This window comes from Alligator sinensis, unplaced genomic scaffold (assembly GCF_000455745.1).
Source record: "Alligator sinensis unplaced genomic scaffold, ASM45574v1 scaffold641_2, whole genome shotgun sequence".
In the NCBI taxonomy this organism is placed as follows: Eukaryota; Metazoa; Chordata; order Crocodylia; family Alligatoridae; genus Alligator; species Alligator sinensis.
Window position 1 is genome coordinate 105560 of NW_005843111.1, and position 12878 is coordinate 118437.

At 44.0% G+C, this 12878-nt stretch overlaps 1 protein-coding gene across 2 annotated transcripts in view; it reads left to right on the plus strand.

The window, feature by feature from the left end:
- Positions 1 to 405: 405 nt before the first annotated feature.
- LOC102382111 (microsomal triglyceride transfer protein-like) overlaps positions 406 to 12878 on the plus strand; it is a 34460-nt gene continuing 21987 nt past the window's right edge. The window contains exons 1-7 of one of the 2 annotated variants that reach the window (XM_025193859.1): positions 406 to 859; positions 3375 to 3556; positions 3984 to 4127; positions 6786 to 6893; positions 7901 to 8017; positions 11885 to 12024; positions 12387 to 12540. In XM_025193859.1, the coding sequence (XP_025049644.1) occupies positions 793 to 859; positions 3375 to 3556; positions 3984 to 4127; positions 6786 to 6893; positions 7901 to 8017; positions 11885 to 12024; positions 12387 to 12540 (912 nt within the window). In that variant the 5' untranslated portion in view covers positions 406 to 792. The remainder of the gene's footprint in view (positions 860 to 3374; positions 3557 to 3983; positions 4128 to 6785; positions 6894 to 7900; positions 8018 to 11884; positions 12025 to 12386; positions 12541 to 12878) is intronic. The other variant, XM_014526679.2, reaches the window with a different exon arrangement.

Sequence of the window (12878 nt, forward strand, 5' to 3'; positions counted from 1 at the left end):
CTAGCCTCTTAACATTAATGCCCAATTTTCTGGAATTATTTTCTTCACAAACAAACTATATTATGATCACTTTCACAGACCCTTTATGCAATGCTGCAGTAGAAACAGAATGAAGTAAATGCTTTCCTTCGTGTGCATGCATGTGTGTGTGCATGTGTGTGCGTGCGTGCGTGTGCGCGCGTGCATGTACACATGTGCCTCTGCGCCTGTGTTTCTTAATGAGCTTCACTCACAGAGCTCTGCTTTCTTCCTTCTTCCCAGCCTGGCCCTTTAAGTAATCTGATCCCGCAGGCTAGAACTTCCCGCTTCTCAAACAGGAAGCAAGGATCATTCTTTGCTGCTTTGACCATTTTTGTGTCAATTTCCCTTTAGTCAGGATTTGTTGCCTTTCCCTTGGTGGCATGGAGGTGGGTAGAAGCAGAGGAGGGGTATAAGTCAGACAGAGAGTTGCTCTTCTGAACCAACGCAGAGCTAGATTCAGCAGGCCAGACTTGCTTTTTCTCCGCCCAGGAGCCGTTCTTTCAGGGTTTTGTCAGTTTCACTGTTGTAGGCTTTGGCAAATTCAGACGATTTCCAAATCTTTCATTTCTTTTGCTGATACTGCCGGGGACTGGAGCAAAGATTAATTATTTGCCTCGCTTTCAATGTGTAATTCAGGGATAGGGAGAAGGACAGGCCAGGTCACCTGACTGAATCCTAGCCATTCTGCCCAGTCTTTGTTATATACTCCCCCTGCCCCCTGCCTTTCCCTGTCTCTACTAAGTACTCAGTTTTTCTCACACAGTCCCCACCATGAATCCCCTAGCAGTTGCAGGACACAGTTGGCTGATTTTCTCTCTCTTTGCCTGCATAGCAGAAGGTAAGAAACTTCTCATTTCAGCTTTTTGAAATGGCATGAAATTTCAAAGTATCCTGTTAACCTGAGCTGTAGAATGCTTGTCCTATCATACAAAGAACTCTTGTACAATGCTGGCTGCTTGTTGTAATTCTGTATCTCACAATCTTGCTGTCAGGGAAGAGAAGCGGAGGGGAAACTCTGCTAACGCCCAGATTTCTAGCTGCTTTAGCTAAGATTTATTGGCATGACAACTCACAAAAGCCTGTGCATCCTCAGAGTTCAGGGACAGGTCAGTGTAATTTAATTTCAGTCTCCCTAATTCAGAAACTTCTCTCCAGGGGCCATGATGTATATAGGAAATTTTGGGACTTTCAAGATCCAACATCATTAAAAGAGCTAGACATCAGTTACTACTTACACTGAGCATGATTTAATGAAGTTAGCTAGATTTTCACTTTCTCCTGTCCAGATCTGTTGTGAACTCTCTTTCCTGGAGAATATGACATCTTTTTGGGAGTGTTTTTGAAGCTTACTTGCCAGGTCATACTAAAGTATCAGATGACCTGGACAGCAGAATCCATAATGCTTCTGAGACCATTAGGTACCCAGTATATCAGAAGAATATTTTCTTACTCTAAAAGCAGATTGAACTGATTATCTTTTGTGGCAAATATAAATGTCACTCATGGTCTGTCTGAACCTAGAAGGTTCATCCAGCTGAGGGGTTAAGACATGCCAGGGCCTGCCACCTTCCATGACTTAACAGCAAGCAAGATCATGATGTGGGTAGTACCATATCTGACCATATCAAAAGACGGCGTTCAAGCCCCTAGCCTGAACAACAAGTTATCTATTTGCAGCTGTGTTGACTGGAGGCAGCCATCAGCACAAGCCAAAGGTTTGGCTTTACTTATCCTGCTCTACCGCAAGAAATTTTGGTAGCAGACAGTGGCCTCTACTGCCCAGCTGCCAGAGCATGTGCACAAAAGCTCTGTTCAGCTCCATTATCAGCTGAGGCATTGTAACAGGGGGCCTTCCCAGAGCCAGTTAGAAGTTGGCACGCCCACCTGTTTCTGGGCTAACTGCCCGCCTCTCTCACTTACCACACTTTGATGGAAAATGAGTAAGATGTTACCCAGGCGGGAGGCTACCCTTTTCCTGCCCCAGTGCCAGAGGATGTTATCTGCAACTTCAAAACTTTCCGTACACTACAGCCCATGCCTCGCAGATAGCATCTCTGTTCTTAACATCTCTGGCCCCACACTGGGCCCCATAATCCTCCAGTCTGGACCCCAACTGGATCCCTTCCCATTCCATTAGGTGGCCTAATTCCCTCATTCTGGGCTGCTTAGCTCCCTGCACTCCTTTCGGGTGTGGCCTTTCATTTATCCTTTCGGGTGTGCCTCCCCCCACTCCGAGACCTTTGGCCACACTGGCCCTGGCCTCACCTCCAAGGTTAGTTGGAACCCCAGGTGCTTGGCTCTGGACATCCCTCGCGGTGGGTCCCCAGCCCTTTTGACCCTTCTGGTCCTGGCCCCAGCCTTGACCAGTCGAGGATGCCTCAAGTCAGTCTTCTGAACAACTAGCCCACACTCTCTTACATGGGTTTATCTTCTCGGGCCCTACTACGGGGTTACCCACCTCGGTTGTGGGAGCTGGGGTTATTAAGGTGCCCTTAATTAAGGTGCCCTTAATAATTAAGGTGCCCTCCCTCATCAGGGAGGTAACTGGCCTGACATCCCTTGGGGGTTCCCACACCACTAGGAGCCCCACCAGGCTACCCATCCCCAGCAGGGTACAGTTTTAGGCCATGCCCAGGACCAAGAGACTCCTAGCCATCCCCATAAACTTTTGCCCTTACCTCCTAGGTATTCCTGGAGCAACATTGCTCAGCAGGGAGATGCTTCTTCCCTGCTGGCTGGTCACAAACTGCTCCCCTTGAGCACAGAGAGCTGGGCATTAAATGGCAGCCCTTACCAGGCACCTGCCCTCTCCCTAGCCTAGCCCTTGAAGTGGCAGGCACCAGCAGTGCCCTGCCATAGGCACCAAAATGTGAAGTCCACTCTGGGAAGACACAAGTAGTCAGAGTGTAACTCCAGCAGCAGAAAGAAATAACCTGCCACCACAGAGGAGACTGAGTGTGGACACACTCAACGTGCAGGGCAGGTTGCAACATATTGGTGCTCTTCCTACCAACTTGGTAGCAGGGCCGGATAGCATAAAAACATAAAATATTTAATCGCACATATTTTTGGATCAGAAGTCTATTAATGTCAATGAGTGTCTCGGCATTTAACTTTCCATATCCTGAGATAAATCTGAATCCAAGGCAATCACAAGTTTGCAGAAATGTACAAATCATTTCAATGCTGGCCTGCGTAACAAGCGGTTGTTGTGTCATAGGCTGGGCTGATGGCAGTGACTTGGCCAGTTGCAGCAGTGTCCACCAATCTTGTAACCTGTCTAAGTTGGGACCTGGGACTGGTTCCCTGATTGCCCGCCCCTAGTTACACTACTGCTAATTTCTTTTTCATAGGGAGTTTACAGATGCCATCTTTTCAGCCTGGAATCCTTTATCAGTATCGCTACTCCTTGGATGCCCAGCTAGGTTATGTCCCCAGGGTGTCCTTGCAAGGAAGCTGGATGAAGGCAGAAGCTTTAGTTCATGTGCAACTACTATGGAGAAGTCAAGCTGGAGAGCAGCTTCTTCAAGTGCAGGTATGTGATGGTGTTCTGCAGTGGCTTGAGGATTTCCTTTGAATTTGGGCGGAAAAGCTACCGCTGTTGGATCTTCTTGGACTCCATCAGCAACAAGTTCTTGTGTAAATAAGTGACGTTTTTCCCAGATATGCCAACTCTCAGGAAATTGGCCAATGTGGTTTATCCTCCCCCAAACATCAATATGCCTGCTTTAGGCTTTCACTGAATAAGCATTTGGCAATGCTAACTTTGAATGACATTAATTATCTTAACATTTCCTATTTCCAAAGTAAGCAGGGTCTGTAAAGAGTCAAGGGACATTCTAAAAAGATAAGAGAGAAAGAGGTTCCCTTCAGGCCAAACTGATGAAGTGCTGTGACCTGCGGTGCACACACACTCTGTGGTCCACATAATCATTTCTTTCTTCTGTCCTTTGTTGTTTTAGATCCAAAACCTTAAATTCTCTCATGAACCAGAACATGAGAAGAATCAGAATGCAACTGGAGGCCCATTCACTGAAACTACACTGGGCAAAGAGAATACTGCAGAGCTACAGCTACCAGTTTTCCTCCACTGGAATAATGGGAAGGTGTGTCAATGTTTCATGCCTACAAACCTATATGCAAGAAACCCCTCACCTCCTTGATCAAGATGTAGGGAGAGATTCATAGATGTTAGGGTGAGAAGGGACCTCAGTAGGTCATAGAGTCTGACCCCCCTGCCCTGGGCAGGAAAGAGCGCTGGGACCAGATGACCCCAGCCAGGTGCTTATCCTGTCTCCTCTTGAAGGCCCCCAAGGTAGGGGAGAGCACCACCTCCCTTGGAAGCCCACTCCAGATTCTGGCAACCCTTACTGTGAAGAAGTTCTTTCTGTTGTCCAACCTAAATCTGCTCTCCATCAATTTGTGGCCATTGTTCCTAATTACTCTAGGGAGTGCCCTAGTAAATAAAGCATCTTCTATTCCCTGCTGCCCTCCCCTGATTAATTTATAGGCAGCCACAAAATTACCTCTCAGCCTTCTCTTGTGAAGGCTGAAGAGATCTAGGTCCCTCAGTCTCTCCTCGTAGGGCCTTGCCTGAAGGCCTCTGACCATACGAGTGGCCTCCTCTGAACCCTCTCAAGATTCTTTGCATCCCTTTTGAAGTGCAGTGCCCAAAACTGGATGCAGTACTCCAACTGCGGCCTGACCAGTGCCGCATAGAGGGGAAGCATCACCTCCCTGGACCTGTTTGTCATGCATCTGCTAATGCATGATAAAGTGCAGTTAGCCTTGTTGATCACTTCATCGCATTGATGACTCATGTTCATCTTGGAGTCAACTATGACTCTAAGATCCCTTTCTGCTGCTGTGCTGCTGAGAAGGTCATTCCCCCAGCCTGTAAGTGTGTTGGTGGTTCTTTTTGCCAAGGTGCAGCACTTTGCACTTGTCTTTGTTGAACTGCATCCTATTTCATCCTGCCCGTTTTTCCAACCTTTCCAGATCCGCCTGGATCCGTTCCCTACCCGCTGGTGTTAACTCTGCCCCATAATTAGGCATCATTTGAGAACTTAGATAGGGTGCTCTCCACACCCTCATCCAAGTCACTGATGAAGACATTGAATAGCACCAGTCCAAGGACCAAGCCTTGCAGGACTCCACTGCCCACATCTTTCCAGGTTGATATCAACCCATTCACCCCAACCCTAAGCCAATTTGCCACCTACTGACTGTATAATCATCTATGTCACAGCCTAGCAGTTTATTTACGAGAACAGAATGAGATACTGTATCGAAGGCCTTCTTAAAGTCTAGGTAGAAGACATCTACCTCGACTCCTGTCTCTAAGCATTTTGTGACCTGGTCATAAAAAAAAAACAAGGTTAGTCAGGCAGGATCTACCTGCAATGAATCCATGCTGATTTCCTTTCAGCATCATTTCCCCTGCTGGGCTCTCACAACTGTGATCTTTAATGATTTTTTCCAGAGTCTTCCCAAGGATAGAGGGGAGACTAACTGGCCTATAGTTTCCCAGTCCCTCCCTCCTCCCCTTCCTGAAAATAGGGACCACTTTGGCCCTTTTCCAGTCCTCTGGGACCTTGCCAAAGCACCATGAGTGCTCAAATAGCTGTGCCAGCGGCTCTGCTATGACAGTGGCCAATTCCTTCAGCACCCTTGGATAAAGTTCATCCGGGCCCACTGATTTGAACACATCTAGCCCCCCCAGTTGCCCTTTCACTAAGTCTGCGCTAATAGTTGGTAGGCTGGTGTCTCTCCTGTATCTGTCTATGATCCAATTGGTAGATTTGTCTTGGTGTGTGTCTAGAAGGCATTTCCTCCTAGGAATAAGTGTCCCACTCTACCTTCTGGTCTCTGTCAACAGATGATTATGCCCCTTAACCCTCTAATGGAAGATGCTTGAATGTTACCATAATGAGGGTGGTAAAAGGACCAAAATAGAACACAATGGAATGAAAGAAAGAGACTGGAACTAGGATTTCCACACAGCAGGATGAAGACCAGCATCTTCATTACTTTGTTTTATTTTATTTTATTAGGTCTAACAGGAAGGCAGTATTCCTGGTGCTCCCAGGGCAAACTGAAGGCTTGTGAATTCCTAAGTCCATTGTGAAAATAAGCCTGTGCTATTCAGGGACATTTTTAATCCTTTAGGGGTGCAACTACACAAGATGCTTTACTGCGTATTAGACTAATCTAATGCACAGTAAAGCATCTCTATCTACACATGTGTGGGACTTACAGCACAGTAAATTAGGCTAATATGTGGTGTGCTAGTACCAAGAAATACAGGTACTAGATTAACCATGCATTAGCTACTGCATAGTAATGCACGTGTAGAAGCTGACCAAGAGCAATTTGCTCCTAGTCAGCCTAGGCAGCAGAGAGCCACAGGGGCAAGGGGAGCTGCCCATAGCTTCAGTGCGGTGCTCAGGATCACAGCCTAGGTCAGCGGAGCTGGCTTGGGGCGATGCCCCATAGCCAAGTGGCCCTGAGCCCTCCCCTCACTTTGCTTGCTGAGAGGACAGGGAAGCTCTCTGTCCCCAGTCCTGTCACTGCTCAGCTCCCAGCTCCCCCAGAAGCCAGGAGCTGAGCAGCACTGGGACAGGGGAGCTCTCTGTCCCTGCAACAGCAGAAGGGCTGCATCTCTTACTGCCTGGTATTGGCTTATCTCCATGCTAACTAGGTTATTATCCCATTCTTAGCTTCTTCAGGGTTCTCTTCTATAAAGCAAATTTTTCTCCTTGTAGGTTGAAGGCATCTATGGAGATAGAGAAGAAAAGCCCTTGATCTTGGATCTGAAACGAGGACTCATCAGTCTCCTACAATTCCAGCCACATGCTGGGAGAATAACTGAGGTAGGTAAAGTGTCTGGGTTTGTCTGAAGAAAAATACTGCAGGGATTTATCCCCAAACATTCTCTAGCAGATCAATAAAACCATCTCTGGAGTGAAAAAATACCCTTTTGGTATTAACTTTCTACAAACAGTGTCATTAGCATAGTGGCAGAATTGTTGGCAGATAGTGGAACTGGACAAATATTGATGAAGTTAAGTGTCCAAAAGCAACTTTTGAATCTGCAAGCATCTCTACTAGAAACTTATTTCTAAGCTACATTCACCCAACAGCAGGGAAGATATGCCCAGCATGTGATCTGTCAGCAAATCAAAGCTGCTAATTTGGCTCAAACTTTGGGTATAAAACACTTGAAAAGAACAACAAATGGCAATCAAGACTTGTTTATAAAAAATTCTGGAAATATTTTTGAAAGTGTTGAAAATGATATTGAAAATCATTTGAGCTGAGCTCCAATCCACTCATGGACAATAAACAAAAAAGAAATTTAAGTGAAAGTAACCAAATAAAGTTAAATAGGAGCTTTGCTGGGAGCACAGTTCATATAATGAAGGCTAAACAGCAATCAGATGGTGATGATATATTACCACTGTCTTTGATTAGCCTTTGTGACTTAAGCCAAAGTTTGTGGGGTGGGGAGGAGAAGGAAACTACAGCCACAGTCCATGCTCAAAAATGCAGGCATAGTTGTTTGCCTATAATTGCCCATAAACATGGATAATTACAAGCACAATTGAGTATTTAGTTATCAAATATCTATCTGAGTATGCAGATGCCAGCTTCAAGCACTCTGTTGCAATAACTGAGAGCTACAAAATGGAAAGCTACCTATGGACTTTGGGTCTCATTTTCAAAGTATAACCCTGTTTGGGGTTCATGCTGATATTCTGTATATTGTGTTTATAATTGACTATATCAATTTTGTACAAAATGGCCTTATATATGTGAACAGGTTTTAGTCACATATTATAACTTCAAGGCACAACTTTTTATATTTGTTTGCTTTTAGGAGGACATTTCTGGGAGCTGTAAAGTCGTATACACTGTTTCCAAGGATTCTGTTGTGAAGACAAAAGATCTACAAGAATGCACAAGGCCCAGATTTGGATTCACCTCTGTTAACAAAGCAAGTTTATTTATATGGTGGGGATGGTGGTTTAGGATACTTCTTGCCCTGCAGCTTGCCCTTTTAAATGTATTACTGTCTTTCCTTATCTTAGCGGAAGATCAGTAGCTTTAGAAAAGTCCCAGAATGCACAGTCTTAGTTATATTACAAGCATTTTCTGCTGAGATTTAGAAGAAGCTTTGAAGAATAAGAAAAAGATTCAGTTCTGAAGCTTCCTCAGGTCCTTTTCTGCCAGAGCTTCATAGCTGGTGAAGAATTAGGTCAAAATTAGATGAAAAATTACTCCATACTCTGTACCCAAAAGGTGCAAGTAGGTTCTAAGAACATGAAACTGGAAGGGACCTCCAGAGTCATTAAGTTCAGTCCTTTTCTATTGCAGGCAAACACATAACATCACATCCAGAAATAGTTTCTAATAATTATATTTATTGAATTGTGCAACGTTCCAAGGGAAGTGACAGAAGCCCATTGATTGGTTTCAGCACCCTAGTGTAAACAGGTGCACCTTTACTGATTTTAATGGAGTTACTTCTGCTTATGCCAAAATTGAATGCGATCCATATATTTTGCTAAACCAAACAAAACCCTGGGAATTATACCATAGGGAGTAAACATTCATTGGCATGGACTACATGTGACCTAATAGTAGTATTCATATAGAAAAAACTGCTGCAATTTAAAACTTGACAAATTTTCCCAGAGGAGTAATGGAATTTCTTCTAGGAGAACATATTCTGTCCAGAACAGGTTTTTGTATATGCAAGAGTGAATGGAGGCAATAGTAGAACTAAAAGGCACAGCCTAATTACCATCAAGTTAATAAGAATCTTTCTGTTGACCTTCCTGAAAACTGGATTAAGAGTCTAACACCTGGAGTGGAAAAGGACATAGCATGGTTCAGTGGACCAGGTGCCTGACTGGGACCCAAGAAACTTGAATTCCATTCCTGTCTCTGCCATGGTCTGACTGTAGGGCAAGTGTAAATGTGTAAAATGCAATGAAGGATGCTGACACATATTTATAAGGTGCTTGGAACGTACTGTTGAAAAGTACTCTGTAAAGGCTGGGTAGTATTATTCTTTTAATTCACTAAGTAAACAGTCCCTGTGTCTCATGTACGAATATTCACAGTACTACCATTCCCTGTGGTTCTTGCCTTCCTCATTGGCCCCTATTCATAATGAAGCCCTGAGTCCATGGCCCAGGTGTTTAGATAACATCATCTGAACTTATCAGAGGTCTCCAAGTGAAGGAGAGAGGTGAAGAAGAGAGGTGACGGGTGAAGTCTAGCATTTGCGTCATTTCTTTTTTTTTAAAAAGAACCTCACAAGGTCATTCTGCAATGCAGCAGGGAAGCCAAAGATGTTTGGCTTGGATTCACTTTTGATTATTTCTGCTTCTCTCTTTTTCACTTGAAACAGGCTCTGTGGCACCAGTGGAAGAGGCTTGCCCTTTCAGCTCATTGCTTTTTCCAATTACAGTTTTGGGTTTTTTAGTTTTAGTATTTTAAATGCTGATGAATTTGCTGGATTGATACTACTACAGAATGAGGCTTTTCTTTATTCACAGAAGACCCTCCCTTACTAAACCAGTCACACTTCATGTTAAGATTCCATTTATAAAGGATTAATAAATGGGTAATTGATGCTATAATCATTTTACAGACAGAATAGTCATCATAGATGGTTTTAAGTACGTCAGTAGGAAGTATTATAGGTGATAATAATCCATAAGCAATCCTATTGACCCATTATACTTTATAATGATCTATAACAATTGATTAACTATATATTAATCCTGTATAAATGGAATTTTAATATAAAACCTTTCATCAAGGGACCGTCCCAATAGAAAGAGGTTAATTTTGTCCTTGACCTTTCCGATGAGACTTGTAATGGTATCTGAAGGTGATTTGAATCAACTGTAGAAATGGGACTGAGACATCAGAATATTTTCTGTAGGTTACTGTACTGTGGACAAAGTAGGAAGACCAGCCACTTACAGATGAAAGGCTCTCTTGTCTCATTCTTAATTTCTTAAACCATGTTCCCCAAGTTCATGTCTTAAGTGCAAGGGCTTTGGAAGTGCAGGTCATCTATCAAGATTGCCTGAGTATGTGTGATTACAAAAGACAACGAGCATGATACAAGACAAAGGCAGTAGGTAGCTATCCAGGAAACTACTGAGAAGGATTGTTGAAGAGAGACTGTAGTGAGTGAGTGAGTTAACCTCAAAAGTGGCTAATGGGATGCCATCCAGAATCTATTGCTATTGCCTTGTGAGAGATTCGTTTCAGATTTGTTTCATTAGTGATTACCCAGAGAGTACTGTGTCTCTCTTGACAGCTAAAGGAAATGCCAAGCCAGCCAGTGCAGCGGTTTAATATCTTTGATTTTTATCCCTGGAACAAAATTATGGAGTAGATAAAAAATGAAACATGTTTGGTGATCTCGGTATAGTCCCTGGTGGACATTCATCCATCACAAAGCTGTTGTGCATAACACTGTCAAAACTCATCTCCACTGCCTTATCCTGAGCATGCTTGTGCAGGTTTGAGCTGTGCATGCCTGGTCAGGGATCAGCTGATCCCAGACAAAAATTCTGTCTCCCCCCAGTTCAAATTCTCTGCTCTTGCCTTGTCCCTTTTACCCTGAGAGTGTTGCCCTGTTTTTTTCTTTAGCTAAGGCTTTAGTGATAACAATTTGTAATGAGCCAAACCTTCTGTGGTGTGGTGCATGTCCACTGCACAGATCTCAGCCAGAGCTAGGACTTAAGAGGAAACATCTCCCCCTTCAACCTCTCTGGTGCCAAGAAAAGCACCAGGTGCATCTTGGCAGACCCACTCCTCCCAGGCAAGATTGGATGTCCTTGTTAGAGCCCAATATTTTTCTTATAGAAAGCTGCTTGTAGTAGGCATATTCTGACATCAGCAAAGGGATTTGCCAGATCTTACTGGATCCAGGGAGCAACTCCACTCTACGAGTAACTATCAGCTCTATCCTCTACAGCTACTATAGAAAATAGACTGAATATGTCTCTACTTTCCTTCTCTTCATTTTACAAACAAGCTGGTGTTCAGGAAAGCCTGGGTTCAACTTCATGAAAGTCTTGCCACTCCAACCAACCTGAAGCACAGCAATTTAACTGTAATATTCCTTTCTTGAAGCACAGCCCATATTACTATCCTCATGCAACTCAATTTTCACATGCAGCCTCTCCTACTACTTTAGTCCTGCTTCCTCACAGCACAGCCACTGTTCCTCATTCTGGCCAGAAATACTCCAGCCTTTCCAACCTTCTGGTACCTCCCAAGTGTCAGTGCACCTCAGCTATGACATCTTGGTCTAGTGCTAGATCTGCATGGAACTTAGCAAAGGTATGCCAGTCCTAGCCTGCAAGGACCTGAATTCCTAATTAGCTGTCCCTGAATCCCACTTCTTGTTTGATATACCCTCTGCTGTTCCATCGTTCCACCAAGCTATATTTCTGCTATTGTGTTTCAAACCAAATCTCAAGTCCATTCTGATGTTTTAGAGCCCATAGAACAATGGCAGTATATGCCACACAGTAACCCGAACTATTACAGGTTTAGATTCCATACTGTTCTACCAATGTACTTCATCAAGCCCAACAGGCAGTATCCCCCCACTAGTTCACAATCCTGGGCGTGTTAACTACAGATTTGCAACTGATGACCCTGCTAAATTGCACTTTGTTTCCATTATGAAGTGGTTCTGTCATCCACTAGGCTCAAGGATAACACTATGAACTGCATAGAGAGTACTGCCTGAAATAGAAAAGTGAAAGGAGAACAAGAACAAAATAGACTAGAAAATTGAAAATATGCTTGTTTAACTCTTTTAAAGATTTTTGGCGTTCAGTTGCAACCTATCAGCAGAAGTCTGTACTTAATGAAGGGAAGTGTCATCCAATCAGTGCTGTCTGAAGAAAGTCATGTAGTCTCCCTAACTCTGAGGTCTTCTACTGGCATCATGATCACTTCAAGGTTAGTTCTGTGCTGGTTCAATGGGGCTGCGTGCATAGAATGAGTCAGAATGGGATCAATGTATGTTTACCAGACTTGCCAGCTTGAATGTATACTCGCTCCATCCAGGCTTGTTCTCCCTGTCACAGTCTGGTGTTGGGTCTGTGTAATGAGAATTGGGCACAATGGGGAAAATCAGTCTTTGGGAAAGGGAATGGGGGGAGGTTAAATTCTTTTCCACAGGAAAGATTCCAGTTCATCCGGCTCATACGTTAGCTCAGATCAGGTAAAGGGAACATTATCAGAATATACCCTGACCGAATTCAGAGCAAAGGGAGATTTAAGAAATGAAAACCTCTCATCAGCCTCTTTTCTCTCCCCAGACAGCAGCTTGAACTAATGTCTTCTTCAATGCCTGGCCTTGCAGAGATTCATGGACAAAGCCTTCAGGAAGCTCTGGATAGCTTATTGGAAAAGCACCAGCCCATAAGCTTAGTTAGCCAGCCCTTCAAGAGAATGTGTACTCAGTGTTCCTCGGTGAGTAGCCTTAAAACACTTGCAGAAGAATTTTCTCTGTATTCTAATCTGATACCTGGAAACACACAATACACGGAGAGCTGTCTGCAGAAGGCTGGCAGGCCTGAGAAGGTTAAAAAAACCTATCAGTGCACAAAGCAATAAAGTGTAAATATCAGGTACACACTGGACGCATGTACAGGAGATGCTTACTGCGCATTAGTCTAATAACACTGTGCAGTAGCGTGGCAGTTAAAACCTGTCCTAATAGCCTACTGCGCAGTGCTATTAGGCTAATGCGCAGTAAGCATCATGAAAAAACCATGCACTGGTGCTACTGCGCAGTAACTCTAGTTACT